A 24,016-nucleotide genomic window follows, 5' to 3' on the forward strand; every position below is an offset into this window, starting at 1 on the left:
TTATCAATGTTTCTTTGCAGGAATCGGAGAATGTTTCGTGGATAAATACCACTAATAAGTGGAATAATACTAATACTTATACCACAAGTAAGTGGATTATTATGACTTCCACGGGAGAGAGGAAGAACAAGGGAAAAGCACCAGCATAAGGCTATTCTCAAGACAAAAGGCTCCCAGCAGGACAACCTTTTGTAATGCATGAAGGCGCATCTTTTGGAGTAAAATCCAGTAGATCAACATCCCTTCAGGAATTTGTCCCGGCAGAGGTGACATATTCCAATGGTGATATATTTATTGCTTTACAGGAAGTTTTGTCAAGAAATTTACAATTCCACAATGGAACCTATTCAGAATTACCAGATTCTATTAAATTCATTCTTGATAACCTTCAATTTGATTTTACCAGAAACCACCATAATATTTTCCAGAAAACCCTCAGAGCCCTTAAAATCCACCTTGTTAACCTTACTGCTCAAAATGAGGCTTATATGAGCCACTATGATAACCTTGTTCCAGAAAATAATCTTGCTTCAGAAAACAACTTTGTTTCAGAAAATAACCTTGTTTCAGAAAAAGAGGCTCTTAAAAGCCGTCTTAAAACCTACATTAGTCAACTCTTTGGCAAAGAGGAAATCCATTCAATGGATAAAGAGACTATAATGGGCACTGATTATACTAGATTGAGTCTTAAGACCCAATCTATGTTAACAAGTTCTGTTGCCAACTTGCCTTCAGATATATGATTCCGTATTCTGGAATGCAAGGCTATGTTTAGGTCTTTTGACCTATGGTTCAAGTATTTCAAGAAAGTTGTTACTGCCACTATTCCTAATCCTGATGAATTAGACGAAGGTGATAATGTCTTTATTTAGCTTGAATGGGAAGAACACTTTGGGAGTAGTCTCAGAGTGTATGAAAAGAAACATCCATTTCCTGGTCTCCTGATTGATTATGATGATGGTTCATATTTTACTGATGAAGATTCAGATGATGAAGATGATAGGAATCCTAGCTGGCTTTCTCAAATGTTTGAATATGGCTTTATTAGGTTCATAAAATTAACAAGCCATAAACAGGCCAGTCAGCTTCCACAGATTATTCAAACTGCTATTAAAGGATTTGAAAGTTCTTCCACTAGACCTTTTGTTTCCATCAGATGCTGGAGCACTTTGCCAATATGGGAAAGAGATAATTGGATGAATGTCCAGCCCTCAAAACATCTCATTCTCATTAATGGTCACACTCACCAAGGGCAATGGCTTGAAGGGAATTCTCAATTGTCCTTCGAAGATCCTTTTAATCTTGCCGAATGTTGGAGAAATTATTTTAATAATCAAATTCTTGAAGTTGCACAGAATCTATGGAAAAATTATCATTTCATAGGAAGCACAGATAGAATCTCTGTTTTTGGTCCCAAACCTTATGCTAATGCCCTTGTTCACTTACGGATAGCAAATCATCCTAATCCAAGAAGTCTTCTCATCCCAAGAAAAAATCCAAGGTTTGAGCCACTTTTATATTGCGGACTATGTAATAAATATGCTATCTATCATGAGCATGCCTGTGATGATAATGCTCCATGTGATCCTTATGATGATTATCCATCCGATACTCCTTCCACTAATTGATGAGTTCACTCCTGAGGTTACTACTGTTTGAGATTGCTGTTACTTTCCCTTATTTGTCTGGCTTGCACAAAGGCCAAAATACTTCAATGTCTTTGAAGAATATGTTGCTAAAAATCCGGAACTGTTTCAAGATACCCCAGATTTGGCGGAAGATTTTGATTCTCCTATTTGTCTGGCCTGCACAACAGCCAAAACACTTCAATATTTACCATTGCTGAAAGCCTATTTCCCACCAATATGATGCTTCTGAAGATTCCCAATACTAGTGCTCATTTGAAGACAAAATTGCCAGTGCTTCTAAAGGATAGTGATTATTGGTTTCTTTTGGCATCAAAGGACACTAATAATATGGCCTAAACCCTAAATTTGTAAGCCTCTTTCTGATATCTACGTATGATTCCCCCTTTATGGTATATATATATATATATATATGGGTTGGGTTCAAGTTACACCTAGTGTAACTCTAAACAATGTTACATTACTCAATATTTTTTAATTGGATGTGAATATTGAGAAATCCACCGTTAGATTACATTATTTTCATATATTCTTCATGCTTGCAAAATTTTGAGGTGATCAAAAATTAATAGTCATGTCATCAATCAATTATTAAAATTCAAATTTTTGTAATTTAAAATAATGCATAAAAAATGAGCTTATAGATCAAATGGTAAATAGCATCCAATTGATATGAAAATTGGCATACATGTTAAGAATATATAAAACATGTAATTCAACGGTTGGATTTTCAAAATATTAATTCAATAACAAGTTATTGAATGGTATAATATTACTTAGAATTACACCAGGTGTAACTTGAACCCAACCCTATATGCAGTGGTGGACCATCACAAAGACCGAGGGGGGCCTTGGCCCCCCCAAAATTTTTGAAAAAAAATTAATGATTTTCTTTTTTGAATTATCTTAAATAATTTAAAATTTTTAAAAGAACGTTATCATTTTTGGCCCTATATCCGATAATATACATATGTATTTAAGAAAGTCTAAAAATAAACATGACTTTCATTTAAATAGAAGAATAATGCTAAAGATACAAACTATTTTACAAAAAATGTTATAAACTGCTAATGTAGTGAATAGTTATTGGTAAATGAAAAAGTAATATTAATGGTGGGTCTAAGTGAAAACCAATAAGAGATTGGTCACATTAACATTTTGTAAAAATATTGTAAAATAGAATACAATCCAAAATATTTTTGGTTCTATCATTTTTCCACTGCTACTGCAGTTTTGTGTTTACAGTATAAAAGTATAAGTTTTGTGTGACTAAATTAGATAAGAAAGAGTGAAAGACAAGCTTGAAACTTCCATGGGTGAGGCCCAAGTACTACATTCTTGTATTACTTTACTTTTCATTTGCTATCTTTTGATTTCATACGCACAAATTTTTATAAATGGCCCCTCCAAAAATAAATTCTTGGTTTCGCCACTGCCTATATGTGTGTATGTATATATAAAGTTATCTTTTCTGGTTACATTGTTATATCAAAGTTACAGCCTTGTGCATGTTATTTTGATTTGACATCTGAGATAATTATTTTGTTACTATATATTAATTTTGGTATGGCTATTGATAAGCTAGATAGCTTCTAAATGACAAGCTAACACGTGTGTTTGAAAAAATTGAATGTTTTTCAGTTTACACTTGTCAAGCAATGTTTATATGTTCTCCCAAGTTTCACACTGTTGTTTTCCAAGGCATTGGGATTTATGTGTTTCTTTGTAAAAAGAATCGCAGGGGCTGAAATAATATCATTATGTTTCTTTAAATTTGTAATTCATTTTTTATTTATATTTTACTTTTATTCTTTTATTTAAATTTGTAATTCATCTAATTGTGAAACTTGCACTTTACTGTTTAGGTATGTGAATGTAAGGAATTAAGAATGATGAACACATATATGAAGTGTAATGCTAATGTGCTCATAAATGTTATGTAGGATCAATTTGCTGAGAATTAAGTTTGTTTAATTATATATGTCTGGCGTATTTTATGTTAGACCTAATATTGATTCAACGATTGACCAATATCTTTTTTTTTTAAAGAAATTAGATAATAAACTTTTTTGTTTATTTTCCAGGATATGGTATTATGCAAGTCTATCCTCAATGAGTTTGCTATCAAGACGAACGTGGAAAAACCTACTTACAATACTGCTCAGCCAGAATCAAAAGGGTTTCTTCTAGTTTTCAGTTCTTTGGATTTCAATGGTATTTCATATACTGATGGACATAGTGGAAACAAGAAAGAAGTTGAACAATTGGCAGCACTGGAAGTTATTATCTCTCTTTTGGGTATCTTTTTTCTCTATGATTATTATGAAATATTCTTTAAACTATTTATGCCTCTCTCTCTTTTTTCGCTGAGAAACTATTTATGCCTTTTGTGTGCTAAATTTGGCAAAATAGATTAGTCCCTAATTATATTGATTTCTTTTCTTTTTCTTTTTCTTTTTCTTTTTTGATCACTTTAAAAGAAGGTGACCCATTAGGATTGTGAAGAACCTCAGGATTTGTTGGGATTGTCATGAAGTAGCAAAAAAAATCTGAAACTTCTAACAGAGAGATTATTGTGAGAGACAGGAATAGGTTTCACCATTTTAAAGACGGTGACTGTTCTTGTAAAGGTTATCGGTGAAATAATTAAATGCGCTCACCCTTCACTTCATTTATTCAAGGATGATTTTAGTTAACATATTCTGTGACTGTCATATTAGTTGTAATTCTTTGTTGTACTTCCTAAAACAATAAGAAATTGGCAATGCACTTCTTTGTGTGTCTTTTGGTCTGTCTTTGTAGTCCAATATATTTTTGACTACCATAAAAAATAAATAAATAAATAAATAAAAAAAGAAAAGAAAGATTGTATTTACTATTCAGTGCACAAAATTCCTGCTTTTATGATTTTGGAAAAGGTAATCAGTCTTACCTCCAATGTTTTTTGTGGGTGAGGCTAATTCTCAGATTCAAACCCATGATATGCCGCTTTGGCATAATCAATATTTTTAAAGAGGTAACTTAGAGATAAACAGTTAGGTCTCAGTTTCTAAGAAGTGATTTTATGTAAATTGCAATCAAAGATTTGACAATTTCCTTATAAATGCATGTTGCATGCATAATTTATAACCTACTCCTGCATTTTAATACAAGTCAGATCATACAATATTTCTTACCAATACAAAATTCATTTCGGTGTTGTTAGTTAATAAATTTGCCTTAACCAAGCGAATCGAACCATCTTACTCAGGTGCTTTCTTTCGCAAATCAGTGGCTCTGCTCAGTTCTTTTATTTGATGATCACAACCAACCAAATTTGGTTGGTACTTTCCATTTGCTGTCCTTAAGCTTTTTGGAACATTGAAAAATAATATCGTGTATAGGATGTACAGACAAACATAATTTGAAGTGCCGAGTGTGAAAAGAAGGAAAGTTTTGAAAAAAGAGAGAAGAAAATGACTAATTAGTATCTCCATGACAATTAACAAGCAATAATCAAAACGAAAGCCTTCCCTATTGTTGGGCCGTCTCTCCTATGAGGAGGTGATTTCATCAGCCCAATCAATTAAAATACCAGAAAAGAACATGGAGTAGTAATTGACGTGGCTGCGCAAAGCCATGCTTAACAGGATTAAGATTTACACTAGCTATAGAGAAGGACAAATTTACAATAGGATTTTGCTATTATATGTATTAATGCTTTCAAGTCAAGATGGAATGGACATGTATTATAATTGTTACATCGATACTTTTGAGAGAATAATTTCACCTTGAAAAATGTTACATTCTCAATATTTCACAACAAATTTATGTGATTGGTTGTTACGTTTAATTAAAAGTTAAGTTACAAAAACTAGAAAACTATAAGAAATAGGTTCCAGTTAGTACAACTCGTAAAAAAATTTATCGTTGCATAAAAGATTTTGGATTAAACTCCATTTACACTAATAACCAATTAGTGTCTTAACTAGATAATAAAAGCAGTAATCATAAAGTGCATGTTATAGGTTTGAATTCTACCGTGTCAAAGTACAACTATACATAAATTTTGTTGGTATTATAATAGAATTATGAAGAAAAAGACCAAATCCTCAAAAGATCTACACATGTGGGATGACAAGTTAGGCTCTGGCGGCAGATGCCTACCTTTCATATTTACATGTTCCAACTTTCAAGTCTAAATCCACGTTTGGTTGGCTAAACTTTTTGGGTCTGTGCACTTTTGGCCAAAATTGTTTATTTATTTATTTTTATTATATCTTTGGAGAACATTTTGTTGTGAATTATGATCTTCTTGATCGTTCTTACAAGACCCAATAGAATCCAATTCCTCTGGCATGAACGTCCACAACTACTTTATAAACTTTTGTATAATATATTCTGCAACATGATTACACATGTATTGCTTCCTTAAAACTTAGGTGAAGTTTGGAATTCGAAGTCTTTAACTTATAAATCAAATAGCTTTTGCAATGATAATGGTCCCATGATAACCCCTCTTTACCTAATCTCCAGTTTAAAAAAAATGCATTTTGGAAAACGCAACGCCATGACTTCAATCTCTTAGACTATAGAAAATTTGATTGTCCACTCAACCTATTTGTTCATTGGACACAAGTTGTCTCCAATGCATTAATGCATTGGACACATTAAAATACGGAACATGTCTAGTGCACTAATGCACTGAACACAATTCCAACTCTTGTTCATTCACGTGAACATTAGCTAGAATAAAAAGTCTCTACTACTTCCCATCAAAAAAAAAAAAAAAAAAAAAGTCTCTACTACTCTCACCATTGCTTGAATCTCTTAAAATATGAAAATTTGACTGTCCAATAAAAACCATTTTGTTCATTCACAGAAACATTTAAATAATTTGTATCTGTTTAGTAAGTGATTTTTCTTTTAGTTTTTTAGTTTATTTACTTATGAATAGCTTTTTGAAGTCTTTTTTTTTTTTTTTTTAAATCACTTGTGTATGACTTCTTTCTAATTTCTAACCAGAAAAATGACCATTTTTCAATTGAAATATAAAGATGATCTCTCATGGACAATTTCTAAACATTCTAATAGATATTAATGTTAGTTTGTATTTATTTAGGATAAAATTTAGCAAAAAAATTTGGTTGTAGCAAATGACTACAACTTCACTCAATATCTTTTTATTAGATTTAAATTTTGAAAAATCCATCATTGGATTACATTTTCTTCTTATATCCTTCATACTTGCAAAATTTCCAGAAAATCAAAGATTAATAGTTATGTCATCAATCAAATATTTAAATTTCAAATTTTTGTAATTTAAAATTATGCATAAAAAATAAGTTTATAAATTAAATAGTAGATCCGATTGGCATGAAATTTGATATATATGTTAAGAACATAAAGAACATACAATCCAACAGTTAGATTTTTAAAATATGTAATTGTAGGGACACGATTTTAGTTAACCCGGTCCTGGACGGTCAAGCCCTGGCCCAAGAAGTCCCACACAATGAATTTTGTACAGTATGGGCTGAAGAACTCGGTTCCAGTTGGCTTAGACGGTTCGTTGCATGTTCTTAGCAGATGTAGAAACGTGAATCAAGAAAATGGATGTGAAAGTGGAAGTTTTATTCATGGCTCTGCATTCATACAATGAATCCTTGCTTTTCTCTCTTCTCTCCCCTCTCTCTTTCGTCTCCCTCTTCTGAGGGACTCTTACATATTATATAGGCCCTCTTTTATCATCTGGGCCCTACACTTGTTGATCATCCGAACCCCCACTTGAGCACCTGTCCCATCAGACGCCCTTACCAGTTCTTTATGAGTTGCAGTGACCAAGGTAACACTGTTCAGGGGTCTTCTCTTCATTAATGCGACTAGGAGAGTAGTTGGGGTGCATTTAATGTGGTGGTGACAGCCTTTATTGGGATATTTTGAGCCTCCTTTTTTTTTACGTGTTTGGAGTGAGGGCTACAGTAACTGGAATGCATCATTGACCTGGACTTTGGAATGTCCGAGGAGGAATTACTACTCAGACGTGTTTTCTTCGCCCCATTTGGCTTGGGCAGGGACTATGGGCCACGACGTCTTCTCGGACAAAATGGTCCTCGGACGGGCCCAAGGCCCAGCCAACTTGTTATTCTGGGCTGGTCCCCACAGTAATCATAATAATTGTTTTAGTGGAAATTGTAGTAATTGGCTAAAACCAAATTTGTAGCCAAACTTTGTGCATTTATTTATTCATCTCTTAAAATATATATAAATTTTCTTCTATATTCGTGACGTCAAACCATTAATCCCTTTACATCAATACGTATTGAAACACATTGAGTCAATTTGGATTTCTCCTAATAGACTCAATTCACTTGAAAAATGAGCACACCCATATTACCAACTACAATTAAGTTTGGTACCACAATTATTTCCATAACTTTACCACATCTTGCTAATATAGCAAATTGTGAATTGTGAACTCACCATTTTTTTCTCTACCATTTACAACTACTAACTACAGATTAAAACTTCAGCGTGATTCTTATAGAATTGGTGGCAATTTAGAGTAAAATTTGAACCCCTCCACTAATTATAAACTCGGGGTAAAACCCTGTCCTTCGTTTCCTTTTTCCTTTATTATTTGACCTTGGGTCCACTCATGTAACTAACGGGCCCCTAAAATATTTTCAACCTAGTGAGCTCGATGACAGCAAAAGAACATTGGCATAGAAAGCTCCCACGTTATTCAGGTGTAATTTTGAGTATGGTTGTACAATGGAGAATTCTATAATATCCGATTTCAACCCCCCCACCCTTTGTTTTTGGGGTATGATAACTGATATCTCTAGTAGTTAACCATGTAAGATCTAGAGGTTAAAATACGTTATTTCCTTCTTCTTCTTCTTTTTTTAATAATTTATATAGTTGCCAAGAGCCTTCTAGCTCAACTAATTGGAACATTTTGGTGATTTTAAGTCATCCATTGTGAAAATCATCCTTCTTCCATTTTGTAATTATTGAATTATAAAAAATAAATATAAAAATCTCTCTTTTAGTGTTCGTTTGAAAACAGATTATTTAGATTTTGTTGAAAACTTTTTGCTAAAAGTGTACTAAAATATACTTGTACCTTAAAAAAAGTGAAAAAAAAAGTGAGAAAAAATAGGGAAAAGTGAGGTTTTAAAAAGATGTACATAAAAAATAAAAATTAAAAGCTAAAAGCTAAAGCGGATGCCAAACACACTCTTAATGTGATTTTTCTAAATGAATTAATTTGTACGAGTATGAAAAAAAGGATTTGAAGATAGATAAGTAGGCCCAATATTTTCACACCACAAAATAGGAGAATTGGATTCAGGAGTACCATGTCTCCCCTTTAATGTGGGTTTTCTAAACGAACAAATTTGTTAAAAGTTACTTTCCATGAACTTTGAAACTTGTTTTCTCACCAATTAATTTATCCAAATTATGTGTCTTCAAAAGAGATTTTGCATAGAAACATTTTCTTCTTCAAATCATGAGATTTTTACATTTACAAACACTCCTTTTTCAAAAAAACCCATGAAGTTACTTGAAAATATTTTCCAAAAAGTTATAAATGAAAAAACTCATGGATTTACATTCAAAACAATTTTTCCATAAAAGCCATTGGACATTTTAATGAAGAATTCATTTTCTCAAAAGCTTTTCATGGAAAGTGTTTTTCTTAAGAATTGAAAAAATAATAATGCTAGAAATACAAACTTTTTTACAAAAAGTTTTACAAACTGCTGATGTGGTGAATGATTATTAATAAATGAAAAAGTGATGTTAATGGTGGGTCTAAACGAAAACCAATAAGAAAATGGTCATATCAACAGTTTGTAAAAATACTATAAAATAGTTTGTGACTATAGCATTACTCTTGACAAAATGGATTTTCAAGACACATGAACTTTATTTTCCCATAGAAAATATTTTTCCTAAAGGGGTTTTTTTCCTTATAAAATCTCACTCTCTATAAAAACTCATGAGAAATTACACAATTTTCCATAATATCTATTTTCGCCAAGGACAAAATTTAGCTACAAAATTAGTTGTAACTTAAGGCTACAAATTCACTCAATAAAATAAATATAATTACATATTTTGAAAATCTAAAAGTTGAATTGCATGTTCTTTACACTCTTAATACACATGTCAAATTTTATGTCAATCAGATATTATTTACTATATGATCTATAAGTTTATATTTTATGCATTATTTTAAATTACAAAAACTTGCAATTTAAAAAAAAAAATTATTGATAATATAGCTAGTGACTTTAATTTTCTTAAAATTTTGCAAGTATAAAGGATATAAGAAGAAGATGTAATCTAATGGTAGATTTGTCAAAATTCACCTCTAATAAAAAAATATTGAGTAAGGTTGTAGCCTAAGGATACAACTAATTTTGTAACTAAACTTTATCTTTTAGTCAATAGCTCATAAGAGATTTCACCATTTTCCATATAATCTTTTTTTTTTCCTTAAAAACTCATTAGAGGCTGCACTCTTTTTGCTAAAATATCTTTTTTTTTCCTCAAAAATTCATGAAAGGTTGTGCCATTTTTCACAAAATCTATTTTTCTTAAAAACTCATGAGAAGTTGCACCATTTTCATTTCATTCTCTACATAATCTCATGAGATTTTCATGTTAGTTTGCAAATAAAATATCTCTCAAAGACATCTGAGCAGAATATTCCTTTGTCAAAAATCTCTTTTTACAGAAATATATAATAAAGACTTTTTTAAATGGCTTCCAAAATATTCAAGGAATATTCCCTCTTTTCAAAAATCATTTACAAAAATATTTTCTTAAAAAGAGAAATTATCCTTAACTTAAATCAATTGAGTTAGTGGGTACATGAGTCACATCAAGCCAACACTCCCCCTCCCCTTGAAACTAATTAACTTACATTTTTTACCTTTTATCTTGTTTACATGTTATTTACAAGAAAAATAAATAAATCGCTCTAAAAGGATGATGAGGTAAGCTTCTTGAAACTCTTTTTCTCTTGGATTCTATGGTATAGTACATGTACTTCAATTAAAAAATGCCTGTGTTAGAACTTAAAAGCTCATGTCATGTAGTGCATTCCCTCATGTTAAATATTATTACATGTTAGTACATTTCATATCACATATTAGTACTTTTCATTCCACATGTTAGTACTTAGATCTTATATATCATTCTTACATGCCAGGTACATATTTGTAATACCTATCTCATGTGCTAATTATGTATATATCATCTTATATGTTAGTTGTGTATATATCTTGATTCACATATCATGTATATAATATAAAATTGAATTCACATCTTTTTTCCCAAAAGCCAAATATAATATAAAATTAATTGTTAGAATTCACACCTTTTTCCCAAAAGCCAAATATAATATAAAATTAATTGTTAGAATTCACACCTTTTTCCCACAAGCCAAATAGTCAAATATAAGAGTTATATTTCAAATGATTAAAATTAATAATGCAATCAAAACAAGTTATTATCTTAGGATAGGCGTTGTGGGGTGTCTAACACCTTCCTCACATATAATCAAACTTCTAAGTCCATATCTTTGGTTCAAGACATTTACCACACCCTTTAACTTAAGAACCCTTGGGGAAATCCTTAGTTAATTAGGTAATAAATGGATTAGACATAAATGACTAATCACACCTAAAAAACTAATGATTGATGGCGACTCTAATAAAATGGAAAGATAAAATGGACTCATTAAATACACATACGTACACTCAAGCATCCACTTATCACACACATTCACGACATGTCTCTCCAAATAACCATTCAAGGAACTCTCAAAGTGTTGGAGAGCTTGACTGTCCGAAATCCGACATCGGCAAGTGCCATTACTCACAACCTGCCAATTCAACAAATCTATAATTTATAATCTTATATAATATAAATATATATATATATATATATATATATATAACCAAAGCAATTTGAATTTTGGTTGACTTCATACTATTGTGCCACGTAAACTTTTGAATTCTCACAATTTTACACATATTTTTTTATAATATATTAATAGTTGGTGTCGGGGGAATGGAACCCTAGATGCTTTTATTGAAAATATTAAAAGTTGTCAATTGAGTTATGAGACTATAGGCTATATATCATTCTTTTAATGTATTTTTAATTGAGTTATTTTTTAAATATAATTGAATTTAAATTTTATTCTATATTTAAACTCTCTATTAAAATTTTGACACATCATGTTTTCTTTAAATGGTACTATGGAAGAATATATAGAATATACAAACACAATCACCATAAATGCTAGAATATATAGTTCCATATATAAACACAATCATGATAAATGTCAATTAACAATTATCATAATTATCATATTTTATATTTATTAAAAAAATAAAAAGGCAAAAGAAATCATATTTTGTTGAAAATTCCTATGCATTGCTTGGGTTATCGTTGTAGAAAAAAAATTATGAGCCTACCAAAGCCGTGCAACCAAAATATTCTTTATAATTCATTGCTCATGCATGTTCATGATACTTGATTTTTTTTTAATAAGTAGTTCATTAAATGAAGAAAAAAAAAACGAATTAAGATCTGGTATAATAACTAGAACTATGCACCATTTAATTATCACCTCATGCGAGATGTTAAAATTGATAGGGAAAAATCTTTTTTAACCTTATATTTTTTACCCTATTAGCTCTTACATATCACATAGAAATGGTAATTGCATGGTGCAATAGCCCAAATTCAAATAATAATAAATATAAAAAAGAAAAAAAAAAGAATGAGATGAAATTTGTTATGTAAAGCACCAAATCTACCAAAAATAGGAGAGTTAATTGATTTAAAAGTAACATACAAATATTACAATTTTTCCCCTTTTGCTAAAAATACAAATAAGCTACACTTTAATATGTGCGCACATATATAAATAACCTTTACAAATAACATATAGAGTTGGGGTAAGTAATACATCCTCCCAGAGCATAGTAACGTGCATAGTATTCACTCCTCTTACATTTATGGTATATTTCACTAATTAAATTGATATTACGATCTACTATAAATATGAGAGGAGGGACACCAAATTACCATGCTTCGGGAGCACATAATTTTCCTAAAGAATTGCACATGAAGGACAAATGTTATTTCTTCTTAAAAAAAAAAAAAGTACAAATGTTATTGCTTTATATAATATGCATTCTCAAAAGTGGGAACACCACTATCATTGCACTATCACCCCAACAACATGAAGATTTCCATCAGACTTATGCTTCCTTTCTCCTTCGCGATTGCATTGTTGGTTGTTTACATGCTAATATTACAACCTGACCAGTTACATGGCAGGGAATATGACGTTCGTGTGGTCAATGGCTTCACAAACAACGACTCGCTTCCTTTGGTGATTTGGTGTGCATCCAAAGACAGTGATCTCGGAGGACGTGCACTCCAAGAGCACGACGACTTCAGCTGGAGACTCAGGACCAACTTATGGGGCACCACTCATTTCTTATGCACCATGAAATGGGACCAAAAGAGGAAGAGTTTTGACGCGTTTAAGGTTCCCAGGGATATTTATCGCTGTGGTCCTCTTAGGAAGTGCTCTTGGTTGGTGAGAGAGGATGGGTTTTATTTCAGCAATGATGAAGTGAATTGGAAAAGAGAATTCTCATGGTATTAGCTTTCATAGTTCTTCGGTTCAAGCTATATATCCTGGATTTTGCAATGCTAATTGGTCCATGTTAAACTTGTATGAGGTAGATCAGATCAGTTATGAGGTAGATCAGATCAGTACGTTACTGATTATAAATGAAAAGTAAGTTTATGTTTCAGTTTTCACTCTAATTAAATGGGTCTGTCGTATTTTACTTTATATTTGATATTCTTCTCCAAAAACAAAAACAAAAAAAAAACAAAACAAAAAAAAAAAAAAAAAACTTTATTTTTGATAACATAGTATCATAAAATAAGGATTCATTGAAAAACTATTATGCAATCATTAGCTTTGAAAATACTAAAACAACTTAATCATACATGGACTGGAATAGAGTACACTTCATAATTAAAATTTTATTTAATTTAACAGTAACATGAACTTAGATACATCTTTAAATTTATATTATTTGATCTAAATCATGAAATATATCTATTTCAAATTAATATAACATACAAGATTGAGTGGTAGAGATTTAGTTATTTTGGATGGAAAATACTTGTTGCACCACCTAAAAAATTGCACTAAAATCATGACTGAAGTCATGGTTTCCAATTGAAAATCATAACTTCAAATCATGTTTTTAGTGCAATTTTCACACACGTGTGAAGATGTGTGTAACAAGTAGTATATAATAAACATTACTCTATTTTAGAATGGAATATGATGGATATAAATCATTAACAATAAACCATGGTAATTTTCTATATTCTTTTACTTTCCTTTTTTTTTCTTATTATCTATTATTAGTATGTTTATAATTTAATAATTTCTTTAACTATCTCATCTTCTTTTTATTTCTTTCTAATCAGTGGTGAAGGCAAAAAATTTCCTGGGGAGAAGGGATGATAAATAAATAAATAAATAAATATATATATATATATATATATAAAGAAAAACCAACTTTTTGGAGGGCTAAATATATGTATATACATGTAAAGTATGTTTGTTTGCATGATCTAACATATTTTTCTCAAAAAAGAAAAAATATATGTTATTGTTTCATTTATAGTAAATTTTATATCAAAATTATCTTTCTACAACTCAAAAAAATATTTTCCTAAAAATTAGCTTTAACTAAAAACAGTTGTGTTCCTTGTTCTTTTATAGCACTAAAATCATTTATAGTGATGCTATACTAAATTTTCTAGCAAACTGTCTTTCTATATGATTCTTACTATAAATTAAAAAAAATCTTTCTTCATGCACACTTCTTTTTTTTTTTTTTTTTTAGAAACAAACACACACACAAGGAAGAGAGAAAGGAGTTCTAACACAAAGGATATATATATATATATATATATATTTCTCTTGGTTCAATTCTTTGAGCCTTTTTAAGTGGTTTACAATTTAACATTCAAGATAGATGAGGGGATAGTGATTTATAAATCTTAAACAAATTTTCCCTTAAAATATTCATCATTGACTTGGTTTCCCATAATTTACTCATACCTTGAGACATGAATATTAAATTTTATAAACTAGTTAATACAATCAACTAAAGAAAAATGTTAAGTGTGTTCTACTTTTAAATTACTTTTATCATAATTGATGTTCTTCAAAAGTTTAGGCTTTTGCTTTTAAAAGAGATTTTCTAATCTATTTGTGTAGTCATATGTTTTATATGCACCTTATTTGAGTTAGATATAAAAAGTAATATTAAAATGTACCTAAATGACATTCTAGGCCTTTGAATAGGTCATAATATAATTATTCTTAATATATATCCTAAGGGTCATTAAGTAAATTAAAACCTATTTTATAATTTTTGAAGTAAAAGGAGGGATGAAATTAGAAGGCAAGTTGAGGGGCCCATGGCCCCTTCCCTCGTCCATTTTGCCAATTTCATGGTCTAAGTTAGATTCTACAAATCTAAAAGTGTATATATAGTCTAGTGAATCCTTTAAAATTTTTAAATGACATAATAGTCTATACACTACTAAATTCAAAAATAAAATCTAAATCATAAAATGAATGAAAACAACAATTTTTTAAATGGAGATGATCATGATCCCCTTTGAACTGCTACATCGCTATTATTGTAACTATTTTTTTATATATTGATGTGGTAATATGGATAGATTGTAAAATCAAACACTTTATGTATTCTTTTTTCAACTATAATATCCTCTCCGCCATTGCCCTTCTATATTGGAAGTTTTACCATTGTGCAGAAATCCTCTCTTATGTGGTTAATTAACTGTGAATAGTAAGAAGAAAAGAAGTGATTAATGTGAAGTAATAAACAATTAATCATAATTTACCAAGTGAAAGAGATGTTACAAAAGTTATAATATAAAAACTGTGATACTAAAAAGAAGTCTTTCAACCATGTGCACGTATGACCAATCGTCCCTACAGTACTAAAGTTAAACGTCAAGCTTTGACAAACACATGTCAACATATATGTTCCATCAGTAATCCGCCTAGAATTTGTTGTCCATACAGTTTCCAAATTCTGCGCTTTGTCGCCGGTCACATTTTAACTTCAGTCAACTTCAAAAATCCAGTTTGAGTTTGATCAAGAGGGATACTAGAATACTTTATAGAATACACGCATTCGTCTACGTTCTTTCTCTGATCTTCTCTTTATATGTATTTTGGTGTTTTATATTTAAGAGTGGCAATTACTATAAGACCCACTAACCGAATATTCAACTAAGAAACTGAGCCATCGATGGCAGACATCAATGGGACATCACGGTAGGATAATCAAAATCTTTCTGTCAGACGTTATATGGACCATGCAACTATATATAACTGTGGTTGGTAAAAAAATTAAAGAAAGAGAAAAACAGGTAATATAATAATAAAGACTGCCATATTCATTCTTTTACCTCTAAACTACATATTGATTGATAGAGATGTAGGGTAATATGCTGAAAGTATCAAATCTTAGAATTAGGATTGATACAGGCCATTATATATAAATGCTGTTGGAATAAGTCTTGCTCCATCAAAAATTATATCTACAGGTTTGGTCCCCCCCACCCCCCCCCCCCCCCCCCCCCCCCCCCCTTTCTCTTGGCTTTTTGTGAAGCATCCCATGCTTAGGAACTTTAACTGCTTTGAGTTTGAATGATCAGGATTGAGTTTAATTTTACTCCTAGTGTATACTAGTCTATGCATTGCCATATGTATAACATTTTTCATATATATATATATATATATATAAAAGTCTGTAACCCATGCATTCATTCACACAAAAGTTTAACATAACATGATTTTAGACATTTTTATAATTGTATTTGTATATGAAATTATATACTTCACTATTTAAAAAAATTAATGTACCATAATTCTAAAATAACATATAAAATTGTGTGATTTCAAATTTAAATAACATGTTATATTATAAAATAACATATAGAATAAAATTTAAATTTAATTAAAAAATACATTAGAATATAACATGTAAAAATGTGTGGTTTCCAAAGCTTTTATATATATAGTGTATTTCTCTAATTAATTAAAAGTTGACAACCCGACAAAAATCTGGTCAGATTGTGTAATTATTTGAAAAGTATGGCTCCCTAGCCTACATGTATAGCCGAATACAAATAATCTTCAGTAGAGCCCTGCATTATAATTTATAACCTGGCACCGAAAACACTTGTGGCATAAGTGTAACTATAAAAGTGTGGCACCAGTACTTGCGAGCCAACATCATTACACACTAACTACTAAGATCATCAGCTAAACCTGGAGGAAGAAGGAGTAACTCACAATGATCATATATTCATTTGAGTTCCTTCGTAAAGCTGATATACACATGGAATTTCTACTTGGCATTTGGTGGAACTGATTTTTCTCTAACCAACTAATTGACAGTGTCTTTGAAATTATTATTATTTTTTCTTCAAATTAAATATTATCTTGACATTCTAGTTCATCAGATAGATATTAGATATAGATATTGAGGCTTTGTGGGTAGGGTCTTTCATACATATACAAAGCTCTAGTTGTGCATGTGGTAGTCAATTAGTCAAGTCATTTTCAATATTCCCCATGAAAGCGCTTCATCAAATTTTTTCTGTCACGCATGCCTGCTTTGCTGTTGCATCCGATATGTATGAATATGATTAAGTGTAAGAAATAAAATGAAAAGAACTGTGTCAACTCAACTTGCATCAAGCAAAAGCACCACACTAAAAAACCAAAAGAGACATTTTCAATTTGAAAAACTCTTGCACTCTAGCAGCGGTCTCTTTCTAATTTCTATTGCCAATAAAGCATGAAAATGGCGGATGGGAATGATCCTCTTCTGTAAAATTTATCCACTAACACAAAGATATATCAACAATTCTTTCCAGGAGATCTTTTATCTTTGCACTGTTTCCATAACAGCGATCTATCTTCTTGGCACAGGTGAAGTCAGCCATCATTACTCAACTCATAGTCCTTGCATTTCTGTCCCTAGTGCATTTGCTAGGGCCACAACACAAACGTGAAGGGTCACATGGCGCATGTACGACATAGAACTTTAATGGTTTTGGCAGCTTTGGAGAAAATGCTAGGAAGGATTTCTCTCTTATATTCTTGTTTTTTTTGTGGGGGAGGGGGGGGGGGGGGGGAGAATAATTCCATAGTTATAATAATAATAGGATTAGAAGAATGAAAGTCTATGTTCATGTTCGAAGTACCTAAGAATTCAATTCCAAATATTAATTTCATCAAAATTCAATTTCAAAGACCTGAGAATTCCATTGATTTGATTTTGAAAATTGCAGGATTATATTGAAATAATTAACAGTTAAGTGAGCAAATTGAACTTTGTTCAATAGTTAGGACTCAGTTAGTAGCTTAATCTCATAATAATAGTGATAATAAACATTGAAAATAAGTTGAATTTATTAGAATTTTTCTTTTCTTAGGTTCAAACATGAAAATAAGTATTTATAAAATAAAACATGTGGTGCTTGGGCCCAATTGAATGAAGGTTTTGGGCTAATTTCCCCAATTTATTTGTATTGTAGGTCAAGAATATCCTACAATGGAAGGTCTTAAAGATGGCAATACAACTTCTACAAGAAAAAAAAAATGAGAGTTTTCCTTTTAGTAGGGCTTCCTTTCTCATGTCCCCTCCCTTCCCGAGAGCGTAACAACGTGGCGGGCCCTTTTTTAAGAAATCTGGATTGGACTTCCTTATCCCCAAGAAGTATTTCTCCTTACCACACTCGTGTCCCCCTCCCTATTTTTTTTTCAATCCCCTCCCAATTACCCCCTCAGTTTTTATTTATAGGATCCCCTTAACGAGGATGTCATGATGAGGGGGCTACTCCCCAGGTTGGTGGGTCCTTCTATGCTATATTCCTAACCACATAGGACTCGCCACTCGCAGCTGATGTGATTTTCTTAGAACTTGCATCAAGTGCCAGTTAGTGCTCGACAGATGAATTCCTCCAAGACATTATTTTTTGATCTTGGCATAATAGATGCTCAATCAGACTGTGAGCTTGGGCCAAGCCCATCTAGGGGATAGGCTAGGTGCTCAGTTAGCAAGTAGGGGGGTGGGGGGGTGGGGAAATGGCCCGTTTTAAAAAATGTGTCATGAGCTTGGTATAGATCGATAGCTGTGGACCATACAAAACAATAACACTTTTATGATGTCCTCTTTTCTCATTTCTTACTTTTTTTTCTTTTTTTTTTTTATCAATTTCGTTATCAAAGGAATGTAACAACGTACCTCCAAAACACTTTTTAATTGTAGTTTGCTAAATGATAACAAGACAGTTAAAGTCTTTTATTGCTAAAGCCTAACTTTTTAATTGTGGTTTGCTAACCTCTAACAACTTCTGCAACTTCTAGATCAATAAAATTTTTCTAAGTAAAATCTATCCTTACAGCCATCAAATCCCGAACTGACACAATTCTATTAGCATTTATTCACTATCTACTAACCTTTTGTTTTTTGTGAGAATTTCCCCTCTTATTTTAATTTCTAAACTATTTAACAATGGTACTCTATTTTTTCTGTACTTGAGATATATTGGGCTTTTTTCAACTATTTTTCCCCTCTAAATTTTAAATTTATAAACTATTTAACAATGGTACTCTATTAATTCAATTTCCATTATTGAATTAGCAATTATTGTTTGCTTTTTAGATTCCAACAAATAGCACCACCACCCGAAGTAAAAATATAACCAATAGTAGAAAGAGAATTACCTGACAAAGTATTCCAATTGACATCATTAAAAGTTTCAATTAAATATCTCATGACTCACACAATAGCTAGCCAATGATCTCTACTAGGCTTGCTAGAAAATCTACTAAGCACTCCTACTGCATATGCAATGTCAGGTCTAGTACAATCAGTAGCATAACGCAAACTACCAATGATGCTAGCATAATCCTTTTGATTAAAAATCTTATAATCATTATTCACAGGAAATAAATGAACACTAAAATCAAAAGAAGTAGCTACACCATTTTTATCATGAAAATTATATTTTCTCAAAATTTTCTCAACATAATGTGATTGATCAAGAAATATTCCATCACATGTTTTTGTAATTTTCATGCCCAAAATAAAATTAGCCTCACCAAGATCTTTCATATCAAAATGGCTTTTAAGCCTCTTCTTTTTTTTTTTTCTTTTTCTTTTTTTTCTTTTTTGTCTCATTTATAACATGCATATTTGAGCCAAAAATCAACATATCATTCACATAAAGGCTAATAATGACATGTAAATTATTCCATGATTTAGAATAAATACATTTATCATATTCATTTTATTTATAACCATTCTCAATTATGCAAGAATCAAACTTTTCATGCCACTGTTTAGGTTCCTATTTTAAGCCACATAGGGATTTAGTTAGCTTACATAGCTTGCTTTCTTGTCTACGCTCTACAAAGCCTACAGGTTGATTCATATAAATTTCTTCCTCTAAGTCCCCATTTAGAAAAGCAGTTTTTACATTCATTTGATGAATTTTCAAATCAAAAATTGCAGCAATAGCAATTAACAATCTAATAGATGTAATTCTTATTACCAAAGAAAATGTATCAAAAAAACCAAGATCATCTTTTGGTTTGAGCCTTTTGCAACAAGTCTAGTTTTAAACTTATCTATTGATCCATTCAGTTTTAACTTTTTTCTAAGGACCCATTTACAACCTATGGTCTTACAACCCAATGGAAGATCTACTAATTTCCAAGTTCAATTAGAAATTAGAGACTTCATCTCATCATTAACAGCCTCTTTCCAAAATATAGCATCAGGTGATGTTAAAGCTTCTTTTAAATTTTAGGGATCCTCCTCAATATTAACAACATAACAATCAGGACCAAAATCCTTTTCAACTCTAGCTCTTTTACTTCTTCTAGATTCTATTTCAAAATTTTCTTAATTTTGTAAATGAGAAGTAGAAGAATTAGGCTGTGACAAAACATTTTCTTCACCCCCACTATTTTTTAATTTAAAAGGAAATTTTTTTTCATGAAAAATTGCATCACCAGATTCAAAATTACTTTGTTTTCAAGATCAAAAAATCTATAGGCTAAACTATTAATCGCATAACTAAGAAAAACACAAATACTAGCTCTTATACCTAACTTAGGTATTTTAGGGCCAGTAAGTCTTACATAAGCAAGACAACCTAATACTCTCAAATATCCTAAATTTGAATTATGTCTCTTCCACATCTCAAAATGTGTGGTATGTGATTTTTTTTATGTGGCACCCTATTCAAAACATGACATGTGGTTAAACTAGCTTCACCCTAAAAATGTAAAGATGCACCAGATTCAATTAACATGAAATTTGTTAACTCAATTAGAGTTCTATATTTTCTTTTAGCCACACCATTAGAAGCAGATGAATATGGTGCAATAGTTTAATGGATAATTCTCAAAGACTAAACAAATGAGTTGAATGCACTTGATTCATACTCACTGCCTCTATCTTTTCTTATTCTTTTTATTTTTCCACCAAATTGATTTTCAACTTCTTTTAAAAAAATCTTGAAATGTTTCAAAAGCATCACTTTTAGTTTTCAACAAATAAACAGTTGTATATTTTGAAAAATCATCAATAAAAGTGATAATATATCTATTTCCTCCACGAGTTAAAATTCCCTCAAATTTACATAAATCAAAGTGAATTAACTCAAGCAATTCAGTAATTCTTATAACACTTTTATGAGGCCAATTTGTAATCTTAGCTTGACTACAAGTTTCATATTTTTCAAAATCTTTTGACAATCTTAGAATTAATCCTAAACTACTCTAGATCCCCACATATCTACTATTTATATGATACAAATGAGCATATCAAAAATTAATAGAAGAAAACATATAAACTGAACTAGTAAATGCTTTATTATTCTCAACATTTAACTTAAGCATTCCATCACAAACATAACCATTGCCCACAAACAATTCCTTTTTAATGATTAAATAATTATCAGATTTTATAGTCTGTTTGAAGCCAGACTTTGTTAAGCAAAAAGCTTGACATCAAATTCTTCCTCATGTACGGAGTATAAAGTACATCTTTCAATGTTAGCACACGACCAAAAGTGAATTTCAAATCGACCTCACCATTCCCAAGAACCTTGGTTTTACTAGAACCACCAAGCATAATTGTTTTTTCTTCTTCAAAAGGAGTGTACAACTTGAACCAATCTTTGTATAGCAAACATGCCTATTAGCACCAGAATCTACCCACCACCCTTCAACATATTGCACCATATTGATGTCTGTAATTATAGCCACTAAAGACTCTTCGGTTACGTTAGCCTGGGGAACAAATTCATGTTTTTGATGTTTGTAAAATCGAGCAATATGCCCACTCTTGCCACAAACAAAACAAGATCTATTAAATTGATATTGTGAAGGGGTCCTTAGTTCTTATTGTTATTTTCATTCGGGTTTCCCCTTCCTTGAGGTCTATTATTATTTTTGAAAACTCTCTTTTTAGACTTCAATTGACCATTTCTAGGAAAATGATTTTTGGGCATACTATTATAGGCTGAAATAAGGTTTACCTTTGGGGTGAAATTACCATTGGTCTCATGTCATGAGTGCATCTTATCCTCTAACCTCCTCCTCCACACGGATGTGTGTGATCAATGTCTCTAAAGATGTCTCTTTTTGTTTGTACTATAAAGTCTTTTGGAACTCACTCCAAGATTGTGGTAGTTTATCAACTATGCCAACTACCACCATATTATCTCCAATCTTTATGCCTTCAGATTTCAATTCTACCATGATCATCTGGAAGTCTTGTGCATGATCCACCACCGATTTTTTATCTACCATTTGGTAACGAAAAAATCTACTAGCAGCATAAGGGCTTGTTGAGATCTCCAACAGTCTCATTTGGTTTCTCTTGTGTAAGCTCCATGTGTGGAATCTCCTTAAAATTGTTGGTGTAAATACAATAATAATGGAAATAACATAAAGAGGAACTAAATAATACTTCTGAATATTTTTTATTTATTGGCACTCACTCTCTTTAAGGAAATTTAAGCTCTTCGTTGGCTAAACTTTGTAAAACAAAACACCTCCTCCCTTCACCTCCCCTTGCGCACATATCTAACCCAATATCCGAATCAATACATATTAACCCATTAATCACCACAATTAAAAAGAATAAAAGAGTCTCTCTCCTTTTAAATGTGGGATTAAACATTCCACTAACTCCTTATCTTCCATATTAACTCTCATATCTTTATATTTATATTGTTATATAAATCCATTTTAATTAATTAATATTAAAATGCTCCAACATATAGTTTTATAGAATGACCTTTTTTACTTAGATTTTCAGTCACTACTTATATTGATTTTTGTTAATTTTAGTTAACAAACTTATTAAGGACAACAATTGAAATAATTTAAATAATTTTTAATTTTAATTTTAAAAAAATTAATATATAACACCCAGAAAATTATAGGGCATTATATAAATTACCCAAATCTTTAATTAATAATATTTGTGTGTAACACTTGCCACGTAGAGAAAATAATCATTTAGTTTAACTATAATTATGTGGGTGTTAATTAGCTCAACTAGTAAAGTATACTATCATCAATAGAGATTCAAGGTTCAAACCCCACTTACACCAAAAAGTGATTGGTGTCTTAACTTAATGATTAGAACAGTAATCTTATATTCACAATGGATTAAATCCTTTACATTGGTAAATCATAAAATAAAACATCAATTTATGAATCATGTTTTGAAGTTCAAACCCAATAAACCACTAAGTAGTTGTTCAGTATTCTAAGAATACAATAACATGATGTTCTCCTATAAATAAAAGAATATAATTTATAATATAAATAAAAAATACGGTGTTCCATTATCTAATATAATAGTAAATTTCATTACTTAAATTCATTATAGATCAGTCATTCATATGAGAGAAAATCACATCATTTCTAGCAAACCTAATAATTTTTATAATTGAAGAGTTTTATAACTCGATAGTATTATATTATCTCCTTTACAAGGAGATTGAAAGTTTAAATCCCTCTCTCACTGGTAATATGAATTATAAAAAATAAAATAAAAGATAGATGACAAACCCCAAAAGGCCGACAAACCCCCCACCGAGTTCCATTCCTAAAACACAAGCAATGCCATGCGATACTTCATACTTGAATGGCAAGTACTTTCTCTATTACCTTTGTATATTAAACT

The 24,016-nt window shown here is 30.9% G+C and overlaps 1 protein-coding gene across 1 annotated transcript; it reads left to right on the forward strand.

Moving 5' to 3' along the window:
* Positions 1 to 12,820: 12,820 nt before the first annotated feature.
* Positions 12,821 to 13,480, forward strand: LOC126689694 (S-protein homolog 5). Its single transcript, XM_050384895.1, has one exon. It carries the CDS (start codon positions 12,898 to 12,900, stop codon positions 13,327 to 13,329), a length of 432 nt encoding a protein of 143 aa, XP_050240852.1. The 5' UTR covers positions 12,821 to 12,897; the 3' UTR covers positions 13,330 to 13,480.
* The last annotated feature ends 10,536 nt before the right edge of the window (positions 13,481 to 24,016 follow it).

The sequence above is a fragment of the Quercus robur genome, chromosome 6, assembly GCF_932294415.1.
Source record: "Quercus robur chromosome 6, dhQueRobu3.1, whole genome shotgun sequence".
Lineage (NCBI taxonomy): Eukaryota > Viridiplantae > Streptophyta > Magnoliopsida > Fagales > Fagaceae > Quercus > Quercus robur.